At 56.8% G+C, this 25,115-nt stretch overlaps 1 protein-coding gene and 1 non-coding gene across 8 annotated transcripts in view; both read left to right on the top strand.

Moving 5' to 3' along the window:
- Ep400 (E1A binding protein p400) overlaps positions 1-25,115 on the top strand; it is a 99,444-nt gene that overhangs the window by 54,136 nt on the left and 20,193 nt on the right. For 2 of the 7 annotated variants that reach the window (XM_076838716.2, XM_076838700.2), the window contains exons 17-39: positions 1,094-1,263; positions 1,730-1,904; positions 1,995-2,131; positions 4,949-5,135; positions 6,163-6,329; positions 7,390-7,559; positions 8,219-8,452; positions 10,462-10,626; positions 11,852-12,010; positions 12,882-12,976; positions 14,432-14,703; positions 15,988-16,190; positions 16,273-16,442; positions 17,953-18,149; positions 19,805-19,916; positions 20,011-20,154; positions 22,543-22,701; positions 23,002-23,085; positions 23,365-23,499; positions 23,788-23,832; positions 23,911-24,064; positions 24,334-24,575; positions 24,667-24,840. In XM_076838716.2, coding sequence (XP_076694831.2) covers positions 1,094-1,263; positions 1,730-1,904; positions 1,995-2,131; positions 4,949-5,135; positions 6,163-6,329; positions 7,390-7,559; positions 8,219-8,452; positions 10,462-10,626; positions 11,852-12,010; positions 12,882-12,976; positions 14,432-14,703; positions 15,988-16,190; positions 16,273-16,442; positions 17,953-18,149; positions 19,805-19,916; positions 20,011-20,154; positions 22,543-22,701; positions 23,002-23,085; positions 23,365-23,499; positions 23,788-23,832; positions 23,911-24,064; positions 24,334-24,575; positions 24,667-24,840 — 3,750 coding nt within the window. Of the gene's footprint in view, positions 1-1,093; positions 1,264-1,729; positions 1,905-1,994; positions 2,132-4,948; positions 5,136-6,162; positions 6,330-7,389; positions 7,560-8,218; positions 8,453-10,461; positions 10,627-11,851; positions 12,011-12,881; positions 12,977-14,431; positions 14,704-15,987; positions 16,191-16,272; positions 16,443-17,952; positions 18,150-19,804; positions 19,917-20,010; positions 20,155-22,542; positions 22,702-23,001; positions 23,086-23,361; positions 23,500-23,787; positions 23,833-23,910; positions 24,065-24,333; positions 24,576-24,666; positions 24,841-25,115 lie in introns of all 7 variants that reach the window. The other 5 variants (XM_076838709.2, XM_076838691.2, XM_076838724.2 and 2 more) reach the window with 4 other exon arrangements.
- On the top strand, positions 17,381-17,507 carry LOC143384272 (small nucleolar RNA SNORA49). Its single transcript, XR_013089284.1, has one exon. It is a non-coding gene; the product is annotated as a small nucleolar RNA SNORA49 (small nucleolar RNA).

Below are 25,115 nucleotides of genomic sequence, written 5' to 3'. Positions count from 1 at the left end.
CATCCTGAGTTCAGGGTCACAGACGTACAGGGGCATCTCCAGGGCAGCGTTCCTGGAAAGATTCACAACTCACAGGGCAGCTTCCCGCCCTCCTCCCCGCTGCAGTTCCCCGGCCCTCAGCCCAGTGTGCACTAACCGCAGGTTTCATTGCGTCTCCAGTTCTGGCTCACTGGGGACGGACTGTGTGGAGTGGGGGCCCGCGTGCTGCCTGTCAGTCTCTACCCGTGTCAGAGGCCGCATACTTGTCCTCCACACACAGGCCTTCCTTCCTGAGGATCAGGAGGCAGGAGTCTGAGGCCAGGACATTCGTGGTCCCTGTTCTGTGCAGGCCTAGCATTGGCTGACCAGATGGCGCCTCATTGCTGAGTCCTTGTGTGGGGCAGGCAGAAGCATCAGCTGTTCACTACAGCCTTGGTCAGGGTCCTACCTGCCCATGAGGGTAGAGAAGGCCCCTCCTCTTATATTCCTAATAAGCACGTGTTCAGCTTATTAGGAATTTTGGAGGGGCCACATTCAAACCAAAACTCTGTATGTAGTTACTAACTTGCTTTTAAAAAGCTTCATATAGCAGTCAGCTGCCAGCAGGTATCTACATTCTCTGAACACGGTTTTTACTTGTTCAGATTATCCACTATAGATGCTGCCCGCCTTCAGGGTCCCCTTTGGCAAGTTCCTTTGGGTTTTTCTTTTTCTCCTGGTACCAGGGATTGAACTCAAGAGCATTCAACTACTAAGCCACATCCCCAGTCCTGTTTTATGTTTTATTTAGAGATGGGACATTTAATTTGCTGGGGCTGGCTTTGAATTCACAATCCTCCTGCCTCAGCCTCCCGAGCAGCTAGGATTACGGGGTGTGTGCCACTGTGCCCGGCTAATCTCTATATTTTCCAAATGGCAGTTGTCACTGCTTCCAAGGCATTTTGATCTGTCAACAAATGAGCTTTAGCTTGGAGGAAAAGGTGAGCGGGCCAGCGCAGCCAGTCATGTGCAGGAGCAGGTCGCCAGGCAGCCCCGTGGGGCTGCTCTCGGTGTGTGGTCTGCCTGCGGGGCACGGGGCAGGCCTGGTGGGAAGGTGGCGCTCTCTCTGCTGCAGGAGTGGGCCGAGCCCAACAGCTTCCACATCTGCATCACATCCTACAAGCAGTTCTTCAGAGGCTACCCTGCCTTCTCACGAGTGCGCTGGAAGTGCCTTGTCATCGACGAGATGCAGCGTGTGAAGGGCCTGACCGAGCGGCACTGGGAGGCCGTTTTCACCCTGCAGAGGTCTGCTGCCACTCCAGGGCTGGTGCAACCCACTGTCCTGAGGGCTTTGTAGCTGTTCTTGTTACCTGTAGACTCTTTTGAGAACGCAGGTTGTTGCAGACATGGGGGGGCTGTCTTAGTCCAGGGAGTCGTCCTTTACCTTTATCAGGGCCTGGGCGGGGGAGGCTACTGACCTTGTTGGCTCAGCCCCTCTTCTCAGGACCCGTGTGCATGTGCCTTGCTCTGTGGAGCTGCTGACCCTTCTCAGACGCCACCAGAGAGGAGGGTCGTCATGAACCACCTCCTTGTATCCCAGCATTCAGTGCTGCCCCGTTTTCCATGTTTGCTGGGTTGGCTGGGCAAGTGCTCACTGACCCCCCAGCCCTTTCTTTGTTGAGGCAGGTCTCTAGGCTGGTCGACCACATGTGTGGCATGATGTCCACTCAGCTCCTCTGGTCCTCCCAGAATGCTCTCATCTTGTTTTCAGCCAGCAGCGTCTTCTCCTGATTGATGCGCCGCTGCACAACACCTTCCTAGAGCTCTGGACTATGGTGCACTTCCTCATCCCCGGGATCTCCAGGCCCTACCTGAGCTTCCCCTTGAAAGCCCCCAGCGAGGAAAACCAGGACTACTACCACAAGGTGGTCATCAGGCTGCACCGGGTATGTCGGCCTGTGTGGAGTGGGGCCACCTGCCGTGGACAGACGTGATATTGTGGATTGCCAAAGAAAGACCCTGCTGTTTCCCTCTAGGTGACACAGCCGTTTATTTTGCGGAGGACTAAAAGAGATGTAGAGAAGCAGCTGACCAGGAAGTATGAGCACGTCCTCAAGTGCCGCTTGTCCAGTCGGCAGAAAGCTTTGTACGAGGACGTCATCCTGCAGCCTGGGTGAGTGCCAGCTAGGCGTGGGCCTGTCCTGCTATTGGTCGCAGGGAGCTTGGCAGGAGCTCCTGTCCCTGAGTCTAGGGCTCAACCTGGCTCATCCTCTTTGCCACTCTGCCAGCCTCAGTTGCCACATGTGTGGCATGATGTCCACTCAGCTCCTGCTGCTGCTACCTGGGTGGCTCCAGGGCCTGCAGTGTGGGCTTGCCGAGGCAACACGCTGACCAGCGGCTTACCTTCTTGCCAGCAGTGGGGCACTGGGACCTCGGGTAGCTGCTGTGGGGAGCAGGCCAGTGGGCACAGTGTGCCTGTTGTAGAAGATCCTCTGGCCACAACAGGCCACATCATGCCTTGGCCATCTGCAGCCTCCTCCTTGTCCCCAGCCAGGAAGAGGTGGTGAGTGAGGCTGTGCCCACATGCCAGCTGAGTGGACTTGCTTTGGACTCCTATGGCCTCTCCTGGCTTCTGGGTTCTTTTGGTTGAGCTTTGTGTTTTCCTGTTTAGAAAGACCAAATTCAAGAAACATGGAAACCAGGTTCCAAAGAATTTTAATTTTGGGTGCTGGGGACTGACCCCAGGGGTACTTAAGCACTGAGCCACATCCTCATCCCTTTTTATTTTTTATTTTGAGACAGATTCTCACAGTTGCTGAGGCTTGCTTGAACTCACCATCCACCCGCCTTAGCCTTTGGGGTGGTGGTGTCAGGTGTGGCCACTGTGCTGGCTGCGAAGGACTTCAGATTTCTTGCTCAGTGTTTTCTCCCTGCTCTGTCTACTCAGAGGCATCTGAGAACTGCAGCAGTCCCCAGTGCTGCATCTGGACCTGGTCCCCACCTGTCAGGGGGCCTTGCCTGGCTCTGTGGGAGAAGAGCCAGGACCCTCAGGAGGTGCAGTGGCAGAGGTGGGCAGGTGCAGGGTGATTGCATGGCCCCGGTCTTAGCGATGGCCAGGATAGCTCAGGATGCAGGGAGGTAGCAGGCGTGAGGCCTGGCCCCAGTGGCTGGCCATGGGCCCTGCTGGCCCCTCTGCTCCTGCTACCAGTATGCAGTGATGTCCTTGGGTCCTGAGGTGGGTGTTCTCGTGTCTGCAGCACTCAGAGCAATATGTGGCCCCCAGTGTACCTCCAAGAAATGGTTGGGCATTTCTGCAGAGTGACTGAAGGCCTTCTGGGGAGTCGGGTGCCAGCCAGTGTGTGGGACGACTGGCTTGCACCTTGCTCGGCTGTCTGTGGGAGGCTGCAGTCATGGTTAGTGGGGCAAGGAGTGGCAGTCCCCCTCCAGATGTGACGCTGGCCAGTTCTCGGGATCATTGTGGAAACTGGATAGAGAAATGGAGCTCGCCATCTGTGTGGCTGGCGTCGCCCTCTGCCAACTGTGGGACAGGTGGCCGCTGGCAGAGGAGTGGGTTGAGTGTCAGGGAGGTAGCTTCTCTCGAGCCATGTGCCAGTGCAGGGAATTGAGGCATGAGGTTGCCCTTCCACCTGGCCCAGGCCTGTGTGGAAAGCCTCGCCCAGGGGTGGGGCTTGGGGCTTCTTCCCTGTCATGCCCCCAGTGTGGGACTCTGCTTGGGAGTCACATGTGTCGTGGAGGCTTAAGGGCCCATGGCAGTGGGTCCCCCTGGGGAAAGCAGAAATGTCTTCGCCAGTGTCCACTGTTCTGCAATGGCCATCTCTGGAGGGCACCCAGGGTGGCCTCTTCACACAGGTGGTCAACATGAGCTTCCATGCCACCACCAGGTGTCCAGCTGTCCATTCTTGGGCTGCAGCTGACAGCCCTCCGCCCAGCTCCACATCCCCACACTGCCCCTGCCCCTGCTGACTCCCGGCTCCCGAGGGAGCTGCCTTTCTGTTCCTAGTCCCTATGCTGGGTCCCTCATCTCTGGAATTTTCCATCTTCTGTTGTCCTTTGTCTTGTTCTGTTGGCCACGCGCAGATGAGTGTGGTGTGATTTCACGACTCCTCCCTGTTCCTCCCTCCTTCCCTCCCTGCTCTGCTTGCTGGCATCTCTCTGATCACCCAGCTCTTTGCTCTCCACACCTGCCGCTGCTGCCAGCTCTGGAGATGTCCCTGAGTGCTTGGAATTGGCACGCCCTGCACTGAGCTCTGCTCACTCTCACACCTGGTCCTCCAGGGCCTTCCTCTGTGGATGCAGCACTGTCATGGAGCAGTGCCCTTCCCATGGCTCTGGTCTGTTTCCTGAGTCTCTCCAGACCAGTGGCACCCTGGGGCGGCTGGCCCTGCTATGCTGTGTCCAGGGCGGCTTCCTCCCCCTAGAGGTCTGCCCCATGCTGCAGCTTCCGTTTCCTCCTAGACCTGGCTCTGGTGAGCCCTGGGGTCTGCCTGTGCCCTACTTCACCACAGTCAGGGTCGGGCACCTGCATGCCTGCCCTGAGTGGGTGCTGAGGGCCCTGCTGAGGATCTGGGTCCGGCACCTACACCCCTGCCCTGAGTGGGTGCTGGGAGCCCTGCTAAGGAGACTCATCCCATCTGGGCTCAGTAAGCCTCTGGCCTTCACAGTGCCTCTCAGGTGCCCGTGCCCTTGGGGACTCATCACAGTCACAGTGGGTAATAGTCCTCCTCTGAGTGCTGGCGCATGGCTGGCCCCTCTCCCCGCCAGGGTATCTTTGTGTGAAGATGTGCAAATGTCAGCAGGTGAACAAAGCCGTGTGGGGATTTGGACTTGAATGTTGGAGGTGACTGATTTGCCAGCCCAATCTGGAGAGGATGTGTAGGTGCCATGTCCTGGCACCAGCAGAGCTGCTAACTAGGAGCTGAGTGGCAAGTATGTGTCTGTCGTCAGGCTGAACTGCACTTTCCCCGAGCAGGACTCAGGAGGCTCTGAAGAGCGGTCACTTTGTCAATGTCCTAAGCATCCTGATGAGGCTGCAGCGCATCTGCAACCACCCCGGGCTGATAGAACCCCGGGTCCCTGACTCCTCCTACGTGGCAGGGCCTCTGCAGTACCAGTCGGCCTCTCTGGTCCTAGAGGCACTGGAGAGAGGTGTTTGGAAGGTAAGTGGAGGGTTCAGAGAGCTGAGCCCTATCCAGTCCCTGCCAGGCACACAGTAGATAAAAGCCCACGCATGTCCACATCTGTTGGCTTCCAGTCCCTGTCTCCCCTGTGCTCGCCCCTCCCTGGCCACTGCCCGTCTAACCTCAGTCTGTGCGTTTGTGTGTCCTGAGGTTCCATGCGAACGGGATTCTTTGGTCCTTGTTGTTTTTGCAGTCCTGGGGATCAAGCCCCAGGGCTCCACTGCTGAGCCGTGTCTGCAGCCCTTTTCAGGCTTGCCTTGAGAGGTTTGCCAAGTGGTGAGGCTGGCTGGAGCCTGCAGCCCTCCTGCCTCCCTTCTGGTGACTGTGATCGCAGGCTGCACCCCCATGCCAGGCTGTGGCCTTCCTGTTGGAGTTCTTCCAGTGGTGGTGTCCGATGGCTCTGAGTCTCGAAGCTGAGTGATACCCGCTGACAGGAGCAGCCTGGAGCTGTGTCCCCTGTCATCAGCTGGGGCACATCTTGGTGTTTTCACCCTTGGCTGTCATGAGTGTGCCACTGAGAACACTCCTGCCAAGTTTTGTGCATACCAGGCTGTAGCTTCTCTGGGGTGTGCTGGGTCGGGGAGCTGGCCTCAAGTTGCCCTGAACCTGACTTGGTGAAGCTGTTGACTGTGCTCTACGCTGCGTCACCTTCCTCCCCAGCAGTGGCAGGAGGGCCTTCTGCTCCCCACCCTCACCAGCACCTGCCAGGAAGCACAGGCTCGGGCTTTGGCACTAGGCCTGGCACTGCCCTCCTTCTCCCTGGGTGTCCTGCCTTTACCTGTGTGATCCGTGGCTGCCAACCCTACCCTTGCCCCATTCCCTTTGTTAAGGAGGGGCACTGGCTCCGAAGTGTGCAGCCTGCTCAGCTGCACAGGCTGGGAGGACCCCCTCTGCAGAGCCTGCTCAGCTGGGCTCCCACCCCTAGCAGGTCTGCCTCTTGGTCAGGCTGTCCTCTGCCACCTGGTGCGGCAGGGTTTTATTTTATTTTGTTTGTTTTTCTACTTAGGAAGCCGATCTTTCTATATTTGATCTCATTGGGTTAGAGAATAAAATCACTCGCCATGAGGCAGAATTGCTGTCTAAGAAAAAGGTGACCCGGAAGCTAATGGAGGAGGCCTTCACCTCGCCACTCCCGTCAGCCCGGCCAGTGGCAGTGAAGCTGAAGGCCAGTAGGTGCGTGGGTGAGGGCTGGGAGCAGCAGGGGCTTGTTCTGCCCATCCAAAGTGTGGCTGCAGGTCAGCGTCCAGTTGGCCTGGGTGCTTAGTGTTGGAAGTAAAGTCTGATAACCAAATATGGCTGCCCACTCCCCGGGGAACTCCCCAGACACCCTGGTTTTGGCAAGCTTGGCCATGCAGGCTGTGGGCAGCATAGGGACTGCTTTCCACTCTGCACCAGCTCATGTGTGGTGGTTGTGGCCCAGGCATTGGGGTGTGAGGGGCCTGATGCAGTAGCAGCTGGCATGACCAGACCAGTCAGCTGCACCAGCAGGGCACAGAGCTTGTTCATGGGGCAGAGCAGGGGGGACAGTGGGTCCACCACACCAAAGGGCAGCGGTCTCTCTAGGCGATACACTGACGTGGAATGATGGTCTTGAGGGATTGGTAGGAGGACAGGATCAGGTAGGTAAGGTGATGGACTTGAGACGGGAATGGTTTGGGAATCGCCAACTCCTGCTGTTAGAAACTGGTAGGCTCCAGTGTTTGGGTGAAAAGGAAGACAGGAAGCAGGAATCCCAGAGTGAAGGGCCAGGCGCCCCAGTCGCCCTTTCCTGCCCTTGGCTTCATGGCCAACCGCAGCTGCCCATCTCTGTCCCTTATGTCCCTAGGGGAGGGAGAAGCATGCTGTGCTCCCTTGGGATAACATGGGGGCAGCAGCCTGTGGACAGGCGTGGGCGGCTCCCACCGCTCCTATGCAGCACCTTGAGGCTCTGGCTCTGCCCTCTGACCCTGAAGTGCCCTGGGTGTTATGCAGGAGTTTTTTTTCTAATCTACACTAATGTTTATTTAAACAGTTTAGATCACATTTGTCCCAATATCACAGAGTCATGGTCCACATACCAATTTCAAGTGCAGTTTGTCACTGGCCCTTCCCCCACCATCAAGGGGTCCTGCCCTGCCCTGGTCCATGCTCCTCGAGCTGGGGCCCTGGGCAGCCTCCAGGCTCCTTGGCCGCCCTGTGGAGCCTGGGCTCTGCAGCGGCTGATGCCGTCTTCGCCTGGGCCCTGGGTGTCCAGGTTGTTTCAGCCTGTGCAGTATGGCCAGAAGCCCGAGGGTCGCACCGTGGCCTTCCCCAGCACCCACCCACCCCGGACAGCAACTGCCAATACAGCTGCTGCGCCTCCACAGGGCCAGGCCCGTGGACGGCCACCGATCGCCACGTTCTCTGCAAACCCGGATGCAAAAGGTACCTTCACTTGATCATGGCCCCGGTGCCAGGAGCTCCCTAGCGAGCGCCTGCAGGTCCAACACGTTGAGCCACCTGGTCTAGTTTTCAGGAGGCGTAGACGTTCTCGTTTCTTACACTGGGCTTCTCCTGGGTGAGAAACCTCTCTCTTGGCTGAGAACATGTTGACGATGATGGCCACCTTGGCAGAGGGCTCAGGACGTTGCTGGAGATGCTTGTTGTTATTATATGTGCCATCATTTCAGCCTAACTGGCGGTCACTTGAGGACGGATAGGGTTAGATGGCAGAGGGGTCGCAGACGTGGCGTCTCGGCCTCCACGGAGGTTCCTGTTGTCACACCCACCTTTTCCTCCGAGGTAAGCAGACTCAGGGCTGCGACTGACGAGAGTGGCCGCCCTCCCAGTGCTGTGTGTTGGGGGCAGCTGTGGCCGGCTTGGCTCCGCCCGGCCTGCTCCCAAGAGGAGGAGCACCAGAAAGCACAGTGGTAGTCTCTCCACTGAGGACTGTCCCCGTTCTGCCTCTGTCTTTTCCGAGAGGGTTTTTCTCTTGAGGACAGTGTGCAGTAACGTTTATGTAATTTCTTTGAAATTCTGGTGTGAAGCGTTGTCGTTGAGAAGAACTGCTAACGGCTTTGCACAAACCGACTTATCGATTGCAGCGGCCCTGTTGCAGACCTCGCCGGCCTCCGCCAGTGCTCGACACCAGCCCGCCACGACATCCAGCCCGGCAGCTGGCCCTGCCCATCCTGTGCGACCGCGGGCTCAGACCGCGGCCCCTGCCTGCGCCCCAGGCCTGCCCCCGCCCCCGCCCCAGGCCCCCTCGCTGGCGGCTGGGCAGAGCGCGCCGCCCCAGCGGCTGGTGCTCACCTCACAGGCCCAGGCGCGCTTGCCCAGTAAGTGGCCCTGCCTTCTGGTTCTGCCTCTCACTGCCCTGAGCGGTGTCAGGAGCACGGGAACTCTGAAGGCCTTTGCTGTCCACTGCCTCTGTCTCTCTGCCACCCGGGCCTGGCGCTACCTTGACAAGGCATCTGCCAGGGGTGGGCCTCTCCAGAGGCAGCATCCAGGCCCCTGCTCCTCTCTACGCTTTCTCCTCACCCTCTCGGCTCTGCTTTTCTCCTGCGCCCCTCGCCACACTGGGTGCAGGTCAGCACCTCCCTGGTATCCACCAAGGTCTCTCTCCGTCAGCCCGCAGCCACTGGGGCGAGTGGTAAAGCAGTGGGCACTACGGCCTCCCAGCCCTCATGGGTTGTCAGGGGCAAGCCTGGAACAAGCACTTGCCAGCAGAGACCCTCAACTTGATGCAGTGGCCGGAACTGGGCAGCTTCACTCGTTTTCCCAGGGCAGAGCTTCCTGCTGCTGCCTAGGGGGACTGGCATCCTGCAGAGCCCACCTGCCTGCGTCCTTTCTGCTGTGGAAGTCGTCCCAGCTTACCACGTCGTGGGCAAGGTGCTACTCAGACACTGCCTCATGGACTTTGTCAAGTGACCAGACCCCGGCGAGGCCTCCTGGAGAGCCGGGAAGGGAGGAGGAAGCCGTGCAAGAGGCGCTGCACCTAGCCCGCCCCTCGTTCCCAGCGTCTTCATGCCAGTCGCGAGTGGACATCTTGCAGCTGCTCAGGGAAAAGGTCCTTGCTCGCCCCGAGGCCAGAGGCCAGAGTCACTGAGCCATGAAAGGCGAGCCACGTAGAGAGCATGGCAGTGGGCAGAGCCACTCTGCCCTACCTGGTCACCACCGCCTGGGGACCGTGGAGGGCTGACGGGGATTTGAGCCTGCGCGTAGATCTGTCTCCTGCCTTCATTTCCCCTCTCGTTCACGGCTGTTCTGTGGCAAGACATCCTTGGAATTTTCCTGGTCCTTACTAACCCTTCTCTTTATGGTGTGACTAATGGTTCTGGCATGGATTTCCCTGGGGGGGACACTTGGCCTTGGGTGCCAAGGGCTGGGTCAAGGGATCGGAGCTGCTGGGCAATTGTGGCCTGGGCGAGTGCTGCTGAGTTGGTACTTCTGACGATATGCAGTGGTCTTTCAAAACAGTGCCGAGTTCCACAAGTTCCACATTGCCTCTCAGTGCACATTAGGGGTCGTGTTTGAGCTCTAACTCGAGATAGTGTGAGGCTTTACCCCTTAAAGCTGTACGTGTGGTTTGTTTATTTAAACACTTCCCTAGAGTTTGAAAGTACTATTGTAAGGGAGCTAGTTGTTTGTTCTTTTTATCCAATGTAATCGCTCTGCTTTTTTTCTTAATTTTTTTTTAATTGTAGATGGACACAATACCTTGATTTATTTTTATTTGGTGCTGAGGATCCAACCCAAGGCCTCATACGTGTCAGGCAAACATTCCACCACTGAGCCCCAGCCCAGCCCTTTATCTAGTGTGATCTTATTTGCCTCTGTTTTTAAAATTCTCCAAAGAGAATTAGGTTGATAACAGGGTTTCTAGGTTTATTACAAGTAGATTTCTATTTTTGATGTTTGCTTTTTTTTAATAGCATTAATATCTGACATCTAAAATCCCTACCGTTTGTGGTTAAATAAGCAAACCACTAAAATCTATCATCTGATTGCTTTCTTTTTTTCTGGTAAGGTAGTTTTTTTTTTCCTTTTCAATCTACACTTTTAAAAAATACATTTATTTTAGTTGTCGATGGATCTTTATTTATTTACATGTGGTGCTGAGAATCGAACCCAGGGCCTCACATGCCAGGCAGGTGCTCTACCACCGAGCCACCGCCACAGCCCTAAGGTAGCTCTTGTCAGTAGCTGGAGGCAGTGTCCAGTGAGCACTGCTGAGACCAGTTTGCTGTAGGTCATGGTCATTCACCACAAGTGATTGGTGTATCACATAACAGTCCTCGACTTTCCCAAATGGTGTTAATTCAGCTTTTCCTCTACATTTCCCCAGGTGGAGAAGTAGTGAAGATAGCTCAGCTGGCATCCATTGCAGGGCCTCAGAGCCGTGTGGCACAGCCCGAGACACCCGTGACGCTGCAGTTCCAGGGGAACAAGTTCACCTTGTCGCACAGCCAGCTGCGGCAGCTCACAGCAGGCCAGCCCCTGCAGCTGCAAGGTGAGGGAGAGCTGGCCGCTGGTGCTGATGAACAGCAGCATGCCAGGCTGGCATCATGCATGGGCAGTCCTGCCCACAGGTGGCTTGGGCAAAGGATTTGGCTCCTTTGGGCTCCTGGCTCTTCACCTGGGAGTGGAGTTAACAACTCATGGGGTTGTAGGGGACTGGTGGGTAACACTCATAAGCCACCTGGTTTCCGACTATTTTATCTGTGCATTAATGACATCTACCCCTTGAAAAGAATCTTATTGTGTAAATCCATCTAGAAATATTTGTTGTAGGAATATGAGGTGAATTTTCCTAAGTAGACCAATGAGCTGGAGATTTATGTAAGAGAAATTATTTTCTTTTACACACAGATGGTTTCTGTTTTGCTTTGTTTTTGTTTTGAAATGGGGTTTTACTCTGTTGCCCAGGAAGGTCCAGAACTCTTGGGCTGGGGTGAGCAGCTGGGACCACAGGTGCACACCGCCACCCTGGATGGATGTTTTTACTTGAACTCCCAGGCCTTTGGCCAAGAGCAGCATGCCTATCCAGTTGCTGCTTTTAAAGGCAGGAATGAGGGTCATCTCCAGAGATGGCATGGCAGCAGTTAATGGCTTTGGCTCCTCCATGGGGTGATGCCAGCTGCCTGTTAGTGCTAGCAAGGGGTCAGGAGTGGTGGCCCCGCAGCCTGGGCCAGTGCCCTCCCCTGCATCTTCCCCATGAGGACTATCCTGGGTGCTTGGCAGGGCGGGGCAGGGCTTCTTCTGGGGGAGAAGCTGCTCCGTGTGGGTGAGTCCCTTACCAACCAGTGTTCAGGCCTCAGAAGCAGGGCTCCCCCAGGGCACCTCTGGCTTTGTTGGCACACTCCGGGGAGCACTCTGAGGGCAGGCATGGGAACTGGGGCAGGTGTAGAGTCAGTGGTGGCTCCTGTGCAGCCCAGCAGGGCCTGGGCCACACCCAGCTTCTCTCCAGTCCTATGCCCTCCGTGGCCTTGTTGGCAGGTGCAGGGCTGGGTTGGGCTTCCCGTGAGCTCACCGCCTGCAGCGAGGTGCCAGGAGGGTGGGGCTCTGTGGTGTGGCCCTGCACTGGGGTCCTGCTGTCTCCTCTTGGCCTTGTGTGCTCAACTTTTGAGTCTCCAGTTCTGGACTCATTAGCTTCTCTATGGTTTGTAAGTGACTGTCACGTGTGGCCATGATGCTCCCTTGCCATGACTGATGCCCTGGTGGATGTGTGATTGCAGGCAGTGTCCTCCAGATCGTATCTGCCCCCGGGCAGCCCTACCTGCGAGCCCCTGGCCCTGTGGTGATGCAGACCATGTCTCAGGCGGGCACGGTGCATGGTGCCCTGGGAAACAAGCCCCCGGCCGGCGGCCCCAGCCCCGTGCCCTTGACCCCACAAGGTAGGGTGTTCTGAACAGGGGGAAGGCTTGGCCCGCAGCCTCCTCCTGACTCTTGTGAGTGTTCGGGAGGTATTTGGGCCTCCCTGGCCATGGGTCCTTGGTGTGTCAGAACCCTGCTCTGACCGCCTCTACTTCCACAGCTGGGTCATGGTGTCTGCCTCTGTCCCCGTTTGTCCTCAGAGGTGCTGGTTCAGTATGACCAGCCCCACTGCCCTGAGGTTTTTGTTTTGATCTTGTTCTGACCGGAGACTCTGGGAATCATGAGAGTCTTTGCTTGCCAACATGTCCCAGATAACACTGAGGGAGCATGCTGAGTTCCCTGGGGACCATGCCATAGGATTTCATTCCTCTCTGGCTGGCCCGTGCCCCAGACCGCTGGGTTCCCAGCTCCCGTCCTGCCTCCTGCCAATGTCTCCTGGGCGCCCCACCCCTGTGCTCTCTCTAGGAGAAGTGGGTAGTTTGACCTGTGGAAGCAATAGGAGGTCTGTGAGGCTAGTGTACCTCCCTCCTGACCCAGAACCCTGGCCGCTGCGTGCATGCCCAGTTCCAGTCCCACTGCCAAGTCACCCCGGTGACGCTGGGTCGTCCTCTGCCTGCCATTGTAGTGCTCCACCAGTGAGGGCCCGAGGAGGCTGCAGGGCCAGGGCCAATGGGCAAGAGGTACACAGCATCCCTGTGGGTGTCACCGGGAGTCTGTGCCCCACTCTGGCCACATGCCAAATCCAAGCACGACAGAACCAGCCCCCTGTGCTCTCGGGAACTAGGGAGCCAGTGGCTGCCCATACCCAGAGCCCTGGTCCTGGTGTAGGCTGCGGCTGTGGGACTGGACCATGCTTGGCTGTTCCTTAAGCTCTCTCTTTTGCACTTGTAGTTGGAGTTCCCGGGCGAGTGGCAGTGAACGCCATGGCTGTGGGAGAACAAGGGCTGACCTCCAAGCCAGCCTCTCCTGTCACTGGGCCGACCCAGGTAAGGCCTTCACTAGTGGACGCATCGTGGGGTTGTAGCAAGGCAGCCCTCAGAAGCCGTGTGCCAACTGCAGCACCGGCCCGTGTGCCTCGCCACACTTCTCTCTGGGCTCAGAGCCTTGATGGCAATTACTCATTTTTTGCAGTACATCTTATTTTGTAACAGTTTTGTTTTCATCAAGTGCCCTTTTCGTTAGCAGTTCCCACAATGGGAAGTGACCCATCTCCTCTTGCAGTGTGTCTGTGGACAGGTCCCTAGGACAGGTGAAACCCAGGACCAAGGCTGACTGGTCTGAGAGAGACGTGGTTGCGGGTCAGTCCTCTAGCTCTCCGAGCTTTCCTCTGGGGCGCGGGAGTTTGTGGTTTGAATTTTAGCCTGGGGCCCAGTGGCTGCGGTGGCTGATGGTGACTGAACCAAGAGGAACATCTCCAGAAATCACACCTGTCTCATTTTCTGCAGTCTCTTCTCTGGATCCCCAGTGTTTTGTTTTGTCTGGTATTCCCCAGCCACGTCCACGCATGACCCTGGTGATGACAGTGGAGCTGGGTACACTAAAGGCAGAGGGTCCCATGTGAAGTTGAGTCACACTGTGGGCTGGGCCTTGTGAGCTGGGAGCCAACCCCCATCCACCAGGATACAGAACTCTATCCCAGTTTCTTGGATGCTTCCTTCAAACCTTTTCCTCCACAGTTCTAAAAATAAGAAGGTGGTCAAGAGAAGGTCTGCACCACGGGGCTCACTGCCATTTTCTCCCTGCTGGGGCTGAGTGGCCTGGCGAACAGGGCAAGAGGCACAGTCAGTCCCTGAGGTGGCAAAGAACCCACCACACACAGCCACTTCTGACACCCGTCACGATGGTCGGAGTTTCGGCCCAGCAGTGGTTACAGCCCACAGTGCCCAAAAGCTGCCTTGGTGGCTTTCTGCTGTGTGTCCCCAGGGACACAGCAGCAGCTCGTGCAGGGCCCGGTGACAGGAGAGTGAGGGTTGCAGCCCGGGAGCATGGGTTCAGGCCCCAAGCAGAGCAGTGACAGCTCTCTTGCCGGCCCATGGGGGCTGCGCCCTGGAGCCAGTGGGGCACCTGCCGTGCTCCACACCACCCCGGGCAGTCGGCCCTGGAGATGCTGACCCAGGAGCAGACTCGACGAGAGTTCAGCTTCCTTAGAGGACTCTCAGCCTCAAAAAACCTGCCATCTTGCTTTGAGGGCTCAAGGTCATCCCCAGAATTTTGATTTTTTTAAACACACCCTAACTAGTGAAAGAAGAGAGCGTGAGCTCTGGTCACAACCCTTCCCCAGCACTGATGCGCTCGCCCGAGTCCTGGAGAGGAAGGAAGCCTGGTGCTCCTGCTCCTAGGGCAGCAGATGCTGGCACTGACGCCAGGCTGTGTCCGATGCTAGGGAGGCGCCTGGCCATGCTTTTGTCCAGTGACCATGTTTCACCGTGTTTTTGGTAAAGGAGGAGAAGAACAGGATTCTGAAGGAGCGGCTGGATCAGGTCCACATGGTCAATGAGCGGCGCTGTTCCCAGGCCCCCATGTACGGCAGGGACTTGCTACGCATCTGCTCCCTGCCTGGCCGGGGAAGGGTGCCCTGGCCCACGCCCGTTGACCGCAGCTTGGGAAGGAGGTCGGGGCCAGTGAGCTTTCCCTCAACCCCCTCGAGAAGCGTGGGTGATCTGATTTTGAGCTTGAATCGACGCCAGGAGTCCCTGCAGGATGTTCTGGACAGGTAAGGCGGGGTCCAGGTAGGGAGAGGCCTCGGCCTCTGCTGCCTTGTAGTGCCGCACCCTGGTAGTTTTCTAGGTTGGATTTTCTTATTCTCTGCTCTTCTCCCTGAGTTGCCCCTTAGGAGTGTTTGAAGCTATTGTTGGAGGTCTGTAGCTTTAGGACCAGAGAACTGTTGGCTGGGCATCCCTGTTTGAATGTTGGCAGTGCTGGGGGCAGGGCCATGGCACACCATGTCCTCTGCTCAGCTTCCTCCTGCCCTCTCAGAAAAGCAGTTTGAAAATAACCACATGTACAATCAAATATCACAAGGGTTGAGCTTGGAGCAAGCCTTGGTCGCGAACAAGCCGAGTACTGGAGTGCTGCAGGCTCCGGGCTCGAGCCCCTGGAATCTGGGCTCACTTCTGTCAGGGTGCTGACCTCAGATGCAGCCTATGTGTGTGGCCCTGATGTCTGGGCTCAGCATCGGGGACTGATTCCCCTTCTTTGGCTGACTGCATTTTCCCCATTACTCCCTGTCTAAAGGGAGGTTCTGCTCCAGACCCTGAGCTCAGCTTTCAGTGTCTGCCTGTTTCAGGTCTCAGGTCAGGGATAGATAATGGGGAGGGGGGGTGGGGTGTGTGTAGGAAACTGGGAGCACTTTCCTAGGGCTGAGCAGGCCAGTGCCAGCCCCTCCCGGCCTGGTGTGGTTGGCCATTGGCCTCTTGTTCTGGTGGACTCTCCTTTCTTTCAAGTGCTGCTTGCCCTTGCAGATTGTAGACAGCCTTTCCATGTGAACACAGCTGGGAGCAAGTCACTGAAAGTCCAGGCTCAGCTTATGTTCACAGGAAGGGCTTTTCTGGCGCAGGTGACCTGGAGGGGTCAGGCTGGCCATGGCATGGTCCTGCTATCAGCAGGGTCCTTCCACCCGACCTCTGTATGGTGTCTGCTGTAGCCCTAGGGGTCACATCTAAAACACAGCGTGCCCCTGCCCCCAGATTCCCAGATGGGCAGGAACTTCAGGCAAATGGGGCCACCTGCGAGTGGCTCTATGGCCTATGACACCCTGAGCTGGTTCTTGCAGCCTGGGCTATCTGAAGGTGCCCAGAGGCTGTCTTCCTCCGCACTGTCAGGCCTGCTCAGGCCACGCAGGGCATTGCTCCTGATGCCTGATGTATGCCCTTGTCCTCTGCCACACTTGTTGCCAGGTAGCTCTGCCCTCCTCCGTCTGGACCTCTCTGCCTGCCAGGGGGCCCTGGGTGCCACGCAGCAATGTGATGGCATTTGCTTTGTGCTTTCTGCTCTGCAGGGTGGCCTGTGTGATCCCTCCGGTGGTGGCCACACCCCCTTCCCTGTGGGTGGCCAGGCCACCCACTTTGTACCGCCGCAGGCTGCGGACCTTGAGGCAGCAACTGCGAGAGCACACTGCCCCCTATGTCCAGCAGCTGCGGCAGCTGACCGCCCTGCGCTCACTGCAGTTCCCCGAGCTGAGGCTGGTGCAGTTCGACTCAGGTAGGCAGATGCCCTGCCCACGTGGTTTGCTGTATGAAATGCAGCTGCCTGACTGCAGGGTGCTCTTGGTGTTGTCTCCTAGGAAAGTTAGAAGCTTTAGCTGTCTTGCTCCAGAAGCTAAAATCCGAAGGACGTCGGGTGCTTATTTTATCCCAGATGGTTCTCATGCTAGACATTCTGGAGATGTTCTTGAACTTCCATTATCTCACCTATATAAGAATTGACGAAAACGCCAACAGTGAGCAGCGGCAGGTAAGAAACGCGTCACCTTGAGTCATTTGTGACCCAGTGGCACTGGTTCGCATTCCCTCTAGGGACCTCATTTCTGCGTGCCATGTAGACTGTCGCCCTGATCCTCCAAGGAGGGCAGCAAGTCTGTCTCCTCCCTTGATGTTCTTAGCATGGGCCATACTGCCCAACAGGACAAGGCACTGACCTGCCGTCACTGCTGGATGATGTCATACTTCAGAAGGTGGCTCTGGGGTGACTTAGGGTTGAAGCATGTGCCTATTTTTTGCATATCAGATTGGCTAGACATTGCTCTGATTCCTCAGATGTGACCCACTGCACATGCTGCCAGGCGTTGCCCTGACGTGACTTTCTGGAAGGCAGCATGGCACTGTAGTTCACCTTGAGGTGGACAGATGGCTGGCCTACCAACCCGCCCCAGGACCCCCTGGGACAGCAGCAGTGCACCCGTGGGGTGCTCATGTGTGTGGAGAGCACGAGCTGAGGGGGTGTGTCACCTGCCCACGTCTCACAGCATGCGCAGGTTTCATTGTGGTGGACACACATGGGGACAGTCCCAGAAGGGAGGGGCTAGCTATCTGGTGTTCCTGGCAGTAGTTTTGCAAATTTTATGTAATTTTTTTTAACCCAGTGGTACCACATCCCCAGCCCTTTTTTATAATTTATTTAGAGACAGGGTCTCACTGAGTTGCCAAGCACCTTGCTAATATGCTGAGGCTGGCTTTGAACTCTCAATCCTCCTGCCTCAGTCTCCCAAATTGCTAGGATTACAGGCTAGTGCCCCCGCACCCAGCTTGTGTAGTTTTTTGAAGGAGGAGGATCGGTTAACTCTTAGGTCTTGTTCTGGTGTGGAGATATTTTACAAAGAAGCTTTCATGTTGCCATTTCAGGTCATGGTCTTGAGTGGGCAGGAGGATCTCTGCATGGACTGGATTTTCCTGCGTCCTCAGCCTTACTCCAGGGGCTTTTTTGCCTGTGAAGTGCCCTGGCATTGCCTGAGGATATAAGAGAAAGCACATGCCTCCCCACAAGGCTCTGATCTCGTGGGCCACAGGCTGAGCTGACAGTTAATGCTTGGGGCGGGGGCTGCCTGACGTCCTGCACTCCTCAGTGCTCAGATCACAGTGGGAGGCAATTCACAGACGGGAAGAGCAGAGCATGAGAGGTGACACTGTGGTGTCGCTTTCCCCTGGACTTGTGTCACGTGGAGCCAAACCAAGCAGTCTTGTCATTTCCAGGCTCAGAGCTCTATGGTGCTGGGCAGGTGCCCTGCTGCTGAGCTGCCCCCGCCCCACACACCTTTATTCTACAGTATCTTGGGGTGGGGTTTTGCTGAGTTTCCCAGGTTGGTCTTGGGCTTGTGGTCATCCTGCCTCTTCTCCTGAGCAGCAGGAATCACAGGCGTGGCCGCAGGAATGGTGATGTAGGTCACTGCGGTGTTGGTGACGTTGGAACACCGGAGGCCCTTCTGCGTTTTCTGGGCGTGCTAACTGAGCATTCTGCCCTTTCTCAGGAGTTGATGCGGAGTTTCAACAGAGACAGGCGGGTTTTCTGTGCCCTGCTCTCCACCCACAGCCGTGCCACAGGCATAAGCCTTGTGGAGGCGGACACCGTGGTCTTCTATGACAACGACCTCAACCCAGTGATGGATGCCAAGGCCCAGGAGTGGTGTGACCGGATCGGGAGGTGCAAGGACATCCACATATATAGGTGAGAGCCCTGGGCAGCAGTGTCGAGTGCACGCAGTGAGGTGTGGCAGTGTGGGTGCCGCTGCCGCACCTCCCTGGAGCGCCTGCAGCTCAGTGGGGAGTCACGGTTTGGGTTACTTCACCTGTTGGGAAATACAAACCATCCGTTGAGAGAATTTAGATTTGTTGTTAACTTGAAGCATAGAAAGTGTAACTGGCCAAACGTAGATAATTGGAAAAAAATAGAAAAAAGGCCTTTTGCATGTTTTTGAATCCCTGAAGGATGATGGTATGACACCCATTCATGGGGTGTTCTCACACGCTTTGCTGCCCTGAGGGTCAGGGTGCGAGTAGCCACTGTTGCCCACCTCGGAACCTGGCACCATGTGGATCCTGAGGGTGAGCATTGTCCAGGGGGCAGTTCTGTAGCCTTGGCCGCAAAACCTGGGCAGGAAAAAAAAAAAGGAGTATTGACAGAAACAAAATAGAAAGTTAACATAGCAAGAGGATGCCATGGACAGAAGCAGGAGGTGGGCCATAGACAAGGAGGGCTGCTTGCAGCTCTCCTGCCATCGAGAGGGAAAGTGCAGGATGCTCTTACTGTTAAAGGGAGGCAGAGACCTCAGTGTGCAGAGGCAGTTCAACCAGTGGAGCAGCTTGGGACAGCAGCTCCGTGGCAGGTAGGAGGAGGAGGTCTCCTGTGGGTAAAGACAGGCAGCCAAAGGACCTCCCCAGCCATGTGAGGCTGCTTGCTGTGGCTTTGCCCACATGTGGCACAGAGCAAGAGCCGTGGGGGCTGTTGCCAGGGACAGCCACACTGTGGTGGAGCAGCCAGTGGACAACAGATCATTGGGGGGGTTCTGTGGTATGCTCTCCAGTTTGGGTCAGGACACGGTGGCCAGGTGGCGCCAGGTCCTGAGCCTGGAGGAGGCTCCCTGAGTGGGCCTGGGAGACGCCTGCTTAGCCAGGTGTGCTGGTGCTGCCCAGGGCCTGCCTTGCTTAGAGCCTGTGGGCTAAGGTGGAGGCAGGGTCACACTGGGCCCAGGTGAGTTTTCCCTTCGTGCTTTTGTAGGGTCTGGTGAGCAGACACCAGCATGATGAGCACATTGCACGTCTTCTTCCCAGGACCACTGTCCTTCACTCACTTCTTCTCCCTTCTGTGGCCTGGGCACTGAGTTTCTCCAGGAACTTCTGATTATCACTTTCTGTGCCCTTCTGAGTGGTTTCCGTTTAGGTTCCTGAGTTTGGAATTTCGGGGAAAATTCTACTTGTTCCCTTTTGAAAACCTTTAAGTTTTTAATCTGCGCTTTCTTGGTTTTAGCCTTTAAGATTTTAAAGCAGAGGGCATTGTGGGAAGGTGACAGACTGATGGCTGTGCCTAGACCACTTTCGGGGCCCTCGTGCCATTGCCTGTCACATGAGGGCAGCATCTGCCATGGGCCTGCCTGCTCACTGTCCTGCTGGGGTGAAGAGTCGTGTCCCATGAGCACCTCAGCAGACGCAGTGGAATGACCCTGGGTCAAGACTGGCCCCCGCGCCCCCAGCACAGGAGCTGAGGCGGGGGGCCATTGGGGCGGTCGTCTGGGGCAGCTCTGGCCCCCTGCACCTGCCTGGCCTGGACTGGCCTGGCCACATCCCCAGGTCTCAGGCGGCCTTTTGTACATCCTTTTGCGCCAGGCTTGTGAGTGGCAACTCGATTGAAGAGAAACTGTTGAAAAATGGAACAAAAGATCTGATCCGCGAAGTGGCAGCGCAGGGCAACGACTACTCCATGGCCTTCCTGACCCAGGTGTGCCCTGTGTGCAGGTGCGGGGTGGGGGGGCGGCGGCTGTCTGGTGGTTTCTTTGTGCGTTCCTGCCGAGTGACCTCTCCTCTGTGTACAGCGGACCATCCAGGAGCTATTTGAGGTTCACTCCCCACTGGATGACACTGGGTTCCCAGTGAAAGCTGAGGAGTTTGTGGTGCTCTCTCAGGAGCCTACTGTCAGCGAAACCATTGCGCCCAAGATCGCCAGGCCATTCATAGAGGTGAGGACAGCAGGGTCTCCCTGCAGGCTGCGGGCATCTGCGGGGCTTGGCAGCTGGCACACTCCCTCAAGGGTGTCTGAGCGCTCAGCCCTGGCTCCTGGCCATGTGCCCTGGCCTCCTTCCCTGCCATCTGCCATCCAGGGGCTGAAGGAGTGCAAAGGGAGTGGGAGGAGGAGCCTGGGGCACATCAGTAGTCTCCTGTGTCCCCTGCAGCTCCTCTAACTGGAGCAGCCTGCAACCATGTGGCCACCAAGCTGCAGGGTCGAGCTCGAAGCTGGTGCTGAAGGCATGGGGAAGAGGGCCCACCACACACCTCATTCATCCCCCCACATAGATTAAGTGTCACACACCTCCATCATCCCCTGGTCACTCTTCAAGTGCAAGGACAGGGGGTTCTTAGCTGGTGCCCTCTGGGTGGTCAGCTTTGTGGACACATCCCAGGCTGGCTTCAGGGACCCCTCTGTCCCCTGCTTCTGACTGTGCACAGGCCCCTGCCCCCATCCTCCCTGAGCTCCTGCTTCCTCCCACCCATCCAGGGAGGGGCTTCTCCCCTCCAGACCCTCTTTTTGGGCCTGCCTTCCAGTGCCCCTGCCAGCTAAGCACTGAGTGCCACTCATCCACCATCAGCTGCAGGGTGGCCACTGGCTTCCCAACTTGCTTATCTCTTAGAAAGCTGTGAGTAGTGGATGGTGGGTGACAGACCCTGCCTGTGCAGCCCCGCACCACTCTGCCCTTCCCTGTAGGCCGTGCTGGCCACACAGAGCCATGCTTCCTCCCAGCACAAGCCCTTGGGCACTGAAAACTGGCAACCTGGAGTACTGACTCCAGAGGTGAGGGCAGCAGGGTCTCCCTGAAGGCTGCCAGTCTTCCCACTGGACCCTTCTTCCCCACTCTGGGACAGCAAGTTCTCATGTTCCCTTTCAGAGGCTTCCTATATATGATTTCCATCACCCAGAAATGTCTTAGAGATGGTTCTGTATTTATGTTTAAAAACAGGTGATGTTAGCAGGAGAGTGATAGTAGGGAGACAGCCTTTCCCAGTGGTGACTGTGCAGCTGTTCAGGTTCCCATTGCCTAGGCCAGGATGCATGTCTGAGGTCCCACCTGCCATGGCCTGTGCCTTACAGCCTGTCTGGCTCTGGTCAGAGCAGCACAGCTTGTCCACATACAGCCTTTCCACTGTGCTAAGGGTCTCCCCGTGTGTCAGCACTGTGGGAGGAAGTGGGGCAGCAGTGGGCAGGCTGGGTCGTCTGTCTGTCTGAATGGCTGCTGGAGTTCTTTGTGTGGTGTGAACTTGAGGCCATGGCTGGATCCACATGCAGTATCTGTTCTGTGGTTTTCTTTTCTCAGTGCTTTCATTGTTTTACTTTAAAATAGTTCAAGATTGAAACTATTTGATTGGCAGTAAAGATTGTACGTATCCAAGGCGTCTGTTCAAGTCAGCTCTCATTGCTGTGGCCCCCGTGCTGTCTTTTGTTGAGCAGAAATTTCCAGTCATCTGGGGTTCAAGTCTTCTTTTAATGGTCGTTGCTTTTTGTTTTCTGCTTAAGATTCTCTGAGCCAAGGGCAGTGGCCACACTGTGACCCCAATCACTTGGGAGGCTGGGGCAGGAGGACAGCAAGTTCCAAGCCTGCTTCAGCAACTTAGTGAGACCCTGTTTCAGGCAACAGAATGAGCTGGGGCTGGGCCTTAGTGGTGGAGCACACCTGGGTTTGAACCCTTGTGCCACAAAAAGAGGTTTGCCTGAGTCGCTGCGACAGTCCTCTCTGTCATCCAGCTGGGGATGATTTCTGAGTGCAGTGTGAGGTACTATGATGCAAGAGCCCTGGCAGACCTTGCCCAAGGGCCTGGATGCAGGTCACAGTCCCACTTCAGTCCCCTGACCCCCAGCTGCACCTGGGCTTAGGAGCCAGCCAGTCTGTTCTCGCCCACCAGCAGCCGTGATTAATGCATCTGGCTGTTCTGGAGCAGGGTGAAGCTGGAGTGGGTGGGGCTGCCGACCTGGGGGCTGCTCTTCTGTGCAGGATGGGCTCTGGCCTCCTTTGTGGTCCTGGTGGCAAGGCTGGGTGGTGAGGCCACGACCCTCCCTCTGGAGATGGAACTCCTATGCAGCCCTGGGCTGTTCCACTTGGCTCCACCCCATGTTTGCCTGTCAGCTGGAGAGCAGCTTTTGAGGGCCTGGGACACACATAGCCGTGGGATCCCGCAGCATCATTTATTTGACCCATGTCACTCCCAGTAACACCCCCACCAAAGTTCCTCGAATCCCCTTTCTGTGTCCCTGGGAGCCTGGTCCTTCCACTGGCCACTCCCAGGGACTGCCATGCTGCCACACAGACGCCTCTGTTGGAAGAGCGTCTCGGTGGGCTAAGGCAGACTCTCTTCAGGCCCTCAAGAGCATTGAGGATCTGGAGGAGGACACACAGAAGGCCGCAGAGGAAGCAGTGCCCGGAGCAAGCGCTGGCCTGTCGACCTCAGAGGTGGGCAGCTCCAGGTGTGAGGAGGAGCCTTCGCAGCTGGAGGAGCTGGCAGACCTCATGGAGCAGGTGTGGGCATGGTGGAGTTGCTCCTTAAGCTGAATGTCTTAGGATTCTGATGCTTTCTTAAAATACTTTGTGTTTACTTTGACTTAGAGCACTTTTTTCCAGTCTGTTTTTTTGTGGTGCTGGGGATTGAACCCAGGGCCTTGTGCATTGCAAGGCAAGTGCTCTACCAATTGAGCTGTATCCCCAGCCCTAGAGCACTTTTTTGAGTGACATATTGGTGAGCACATTTTATAAAGAACCTTATTAACTTTTACTAACTTGCTCCTAACCCTATTTTAAAAATATGTGTTTTTGAAATAGCTCACACCAATTGAAAAGTATGCTTTGAATTACCTGGAATTATTCCATATGACTGTTGACCAAGAGAGAGAGAGAAATAGTGAGGTAAGAGTCAACTTGTGACCATTTCACATGTGAGGAGTTTCAGATTTTTTGAGTGTTGGCTTTGATTGAAAGTAAATGTGATTCCATTAAATTAAAAGGACAGAGCCTCAACCCAGCAGTGCTGAGCCGCCTGAGCGCAGCTCAAATGCCTGTGGCCCTCCCCTCTCCCTGAATGGTCCTGTCTAATTGGACACAGCTTGGCCTGCCAGACTCTGAGCGCCTGGCTGGCGGCAGCACTTCCAGCTCTGGTCCTGATGTCCTTCCCCATCCTCCCAGCAGGACACAGTCCTGACATCGGTAAGGGACTGGGAGGCCCACAATGCCCAGATCCTGCAGGAGAGGGAGGCCAAGCTGCAGCGGGAGCAGGAGGAGGCAGAGCTGCTTACCTACACGCGGGAGGACGCCTACAGCATGGTATGGCCCCACCTGCACCTGGGATCCCTGCTCCTGCCGGCCTGTTGCAGGCTGTGCACCTCAGCTACACCTGGGACCACCTTCCTCGCCTCTCGTACTTGAGAGGGTGCACAATTAGATGCTGGCTTTCCCTACAGCGAATTGCCAGCCATGGGTGAGACACTTGAAGTCTCAGTTGCACTACTCAGACTTACTCCAGAGACAGGAGTAAGTGAGAGTGGATGGGTGGTGCTGCACAGCACAGGGCTAAGACTTGGCTGGGTCTTGAAACTTGTCCACTTCATGCAGGAATATGTCTACGAAGATGCCGACGGACAAACAGAGGTCATGCCTGTAAGTAACCGCCCTCAGATCGTGCCCAAGCTGCCAACCCTCCACAGCTCCGTGGCTCACAGGAGTCTCTCTGCGCAGCTCTGGACCCCACCCACCCCACCCCAGGATGACAACGACGTGTACATCGACTCTGTCATGTGCCTCATGTATGAGGCCACACCCATCCCAGAGGCCAAGCTGCCCCCCGTGTATGTGAGGAAGGAGCGCAAGCGGCACAAGACAGACCCCTCGGGTGTGTGCCCCACGGCTGTGTCCCAGGTTGCCACAACCTGTCTCAAGTAGCTGTGGTTCTCCTGCCTCTGCCAGGGGGTGGTGACCACAGGCTCATCTGTGATCTCTTGTCCCACGTCCACGTGTCCCCATTCCCAGTGAGGCAGTTTGTCCTGTAGCAGTTCCTCCCGAGCCCCTCAGTCCTGGTGCCCCGTGGTGGCCCTCCTGCCCTGTCTCCCCTGCCGACCCCTCGTCTCTGGCGTCCCTTCCCTGAAGCCAGCCTCTGGTTAGCTGCAGGCAGGAAGAAGAAGCAGCGGCACGGGGAGGCGGTCGTCCCACCCCGATCCCTGTTCGACCGGGCAACGCCAGGCATGCTGAAGATGCGGCGTGAAGGCAAGGAGCAGAAAAAGAACCTGCTGCTCAAGCAGCAGGCGCCCTTCGCCAAGCCCCTGCCCACCTGCGTCAAGTCCTCAGGGGAGCCTGCCCAGGACAGCCCCGAGTGGCTCATTGGCGAGGACTGGGCCCTGCTGCAGGTGCGTGGCATGTGCAGGCCTGGAGTGGGGCCTGGCGGGGCCTGGAGTGGGGCCTGGCGGACAGCACTGGCAATCTGCCCCTGCCCTCCAGGCCGTGAAGCAGTTACTTGAGCTGCCCCTGAACCTCACAATCGTGTCACCTGCTCACACGCCCAACTGGGATCTCGTCAGCGATGTCGTTAACTCCTGCAGCCGCATCTACCGCTCTTCCAAACAGTGCCGCAGCCGCTACGAGAACGTCATCATTCCCAGAGAGGAGGGCAAGGTGAGCTGGCCGCACGGCCCTTGGGAGGGCATGTCTGTGTGCAGCTGACTGCCCCTGGGCTCTGATGGGAGCTTCAAGGAGCGGTCCCTGTGCCCAGCTCACGGGCAGCCTGGAGGGGTCCATGCCAGCTGGTCGGTGAGGGTTGTGGCTGTGCTGGCTGCAGCCTTGATGTGTTATCTCACCTGCATCTGTCCTGCTGCTATTTGGATAACTGCCATCCAGGCGTTCGGCTGTAGCTTTGATGACGGCTCCTGCAGGGCGTCTCCTGCTTCCTC

This window comes from Callospermophilus lateralis, chromosome 1 (genome assembly GCF_048772815.1).
Source record: "Callospermophilus lateralis isolate mCalLat2 chromosome 1, mCalLat2.hap1, whole genome shotgun sequence".
Lineage (NCBI taxonomy): Eukaryota > Metazoa > Chordata > Mammalia > Rodentia > Sciuridae > Callospermophilus > Callospermophilus lateralis.
The sequence above is the reverse complement of the archived record's forward strand: the minus strand, read 5'-3'. Positions and strand labels throughout refer to the sequence as shown.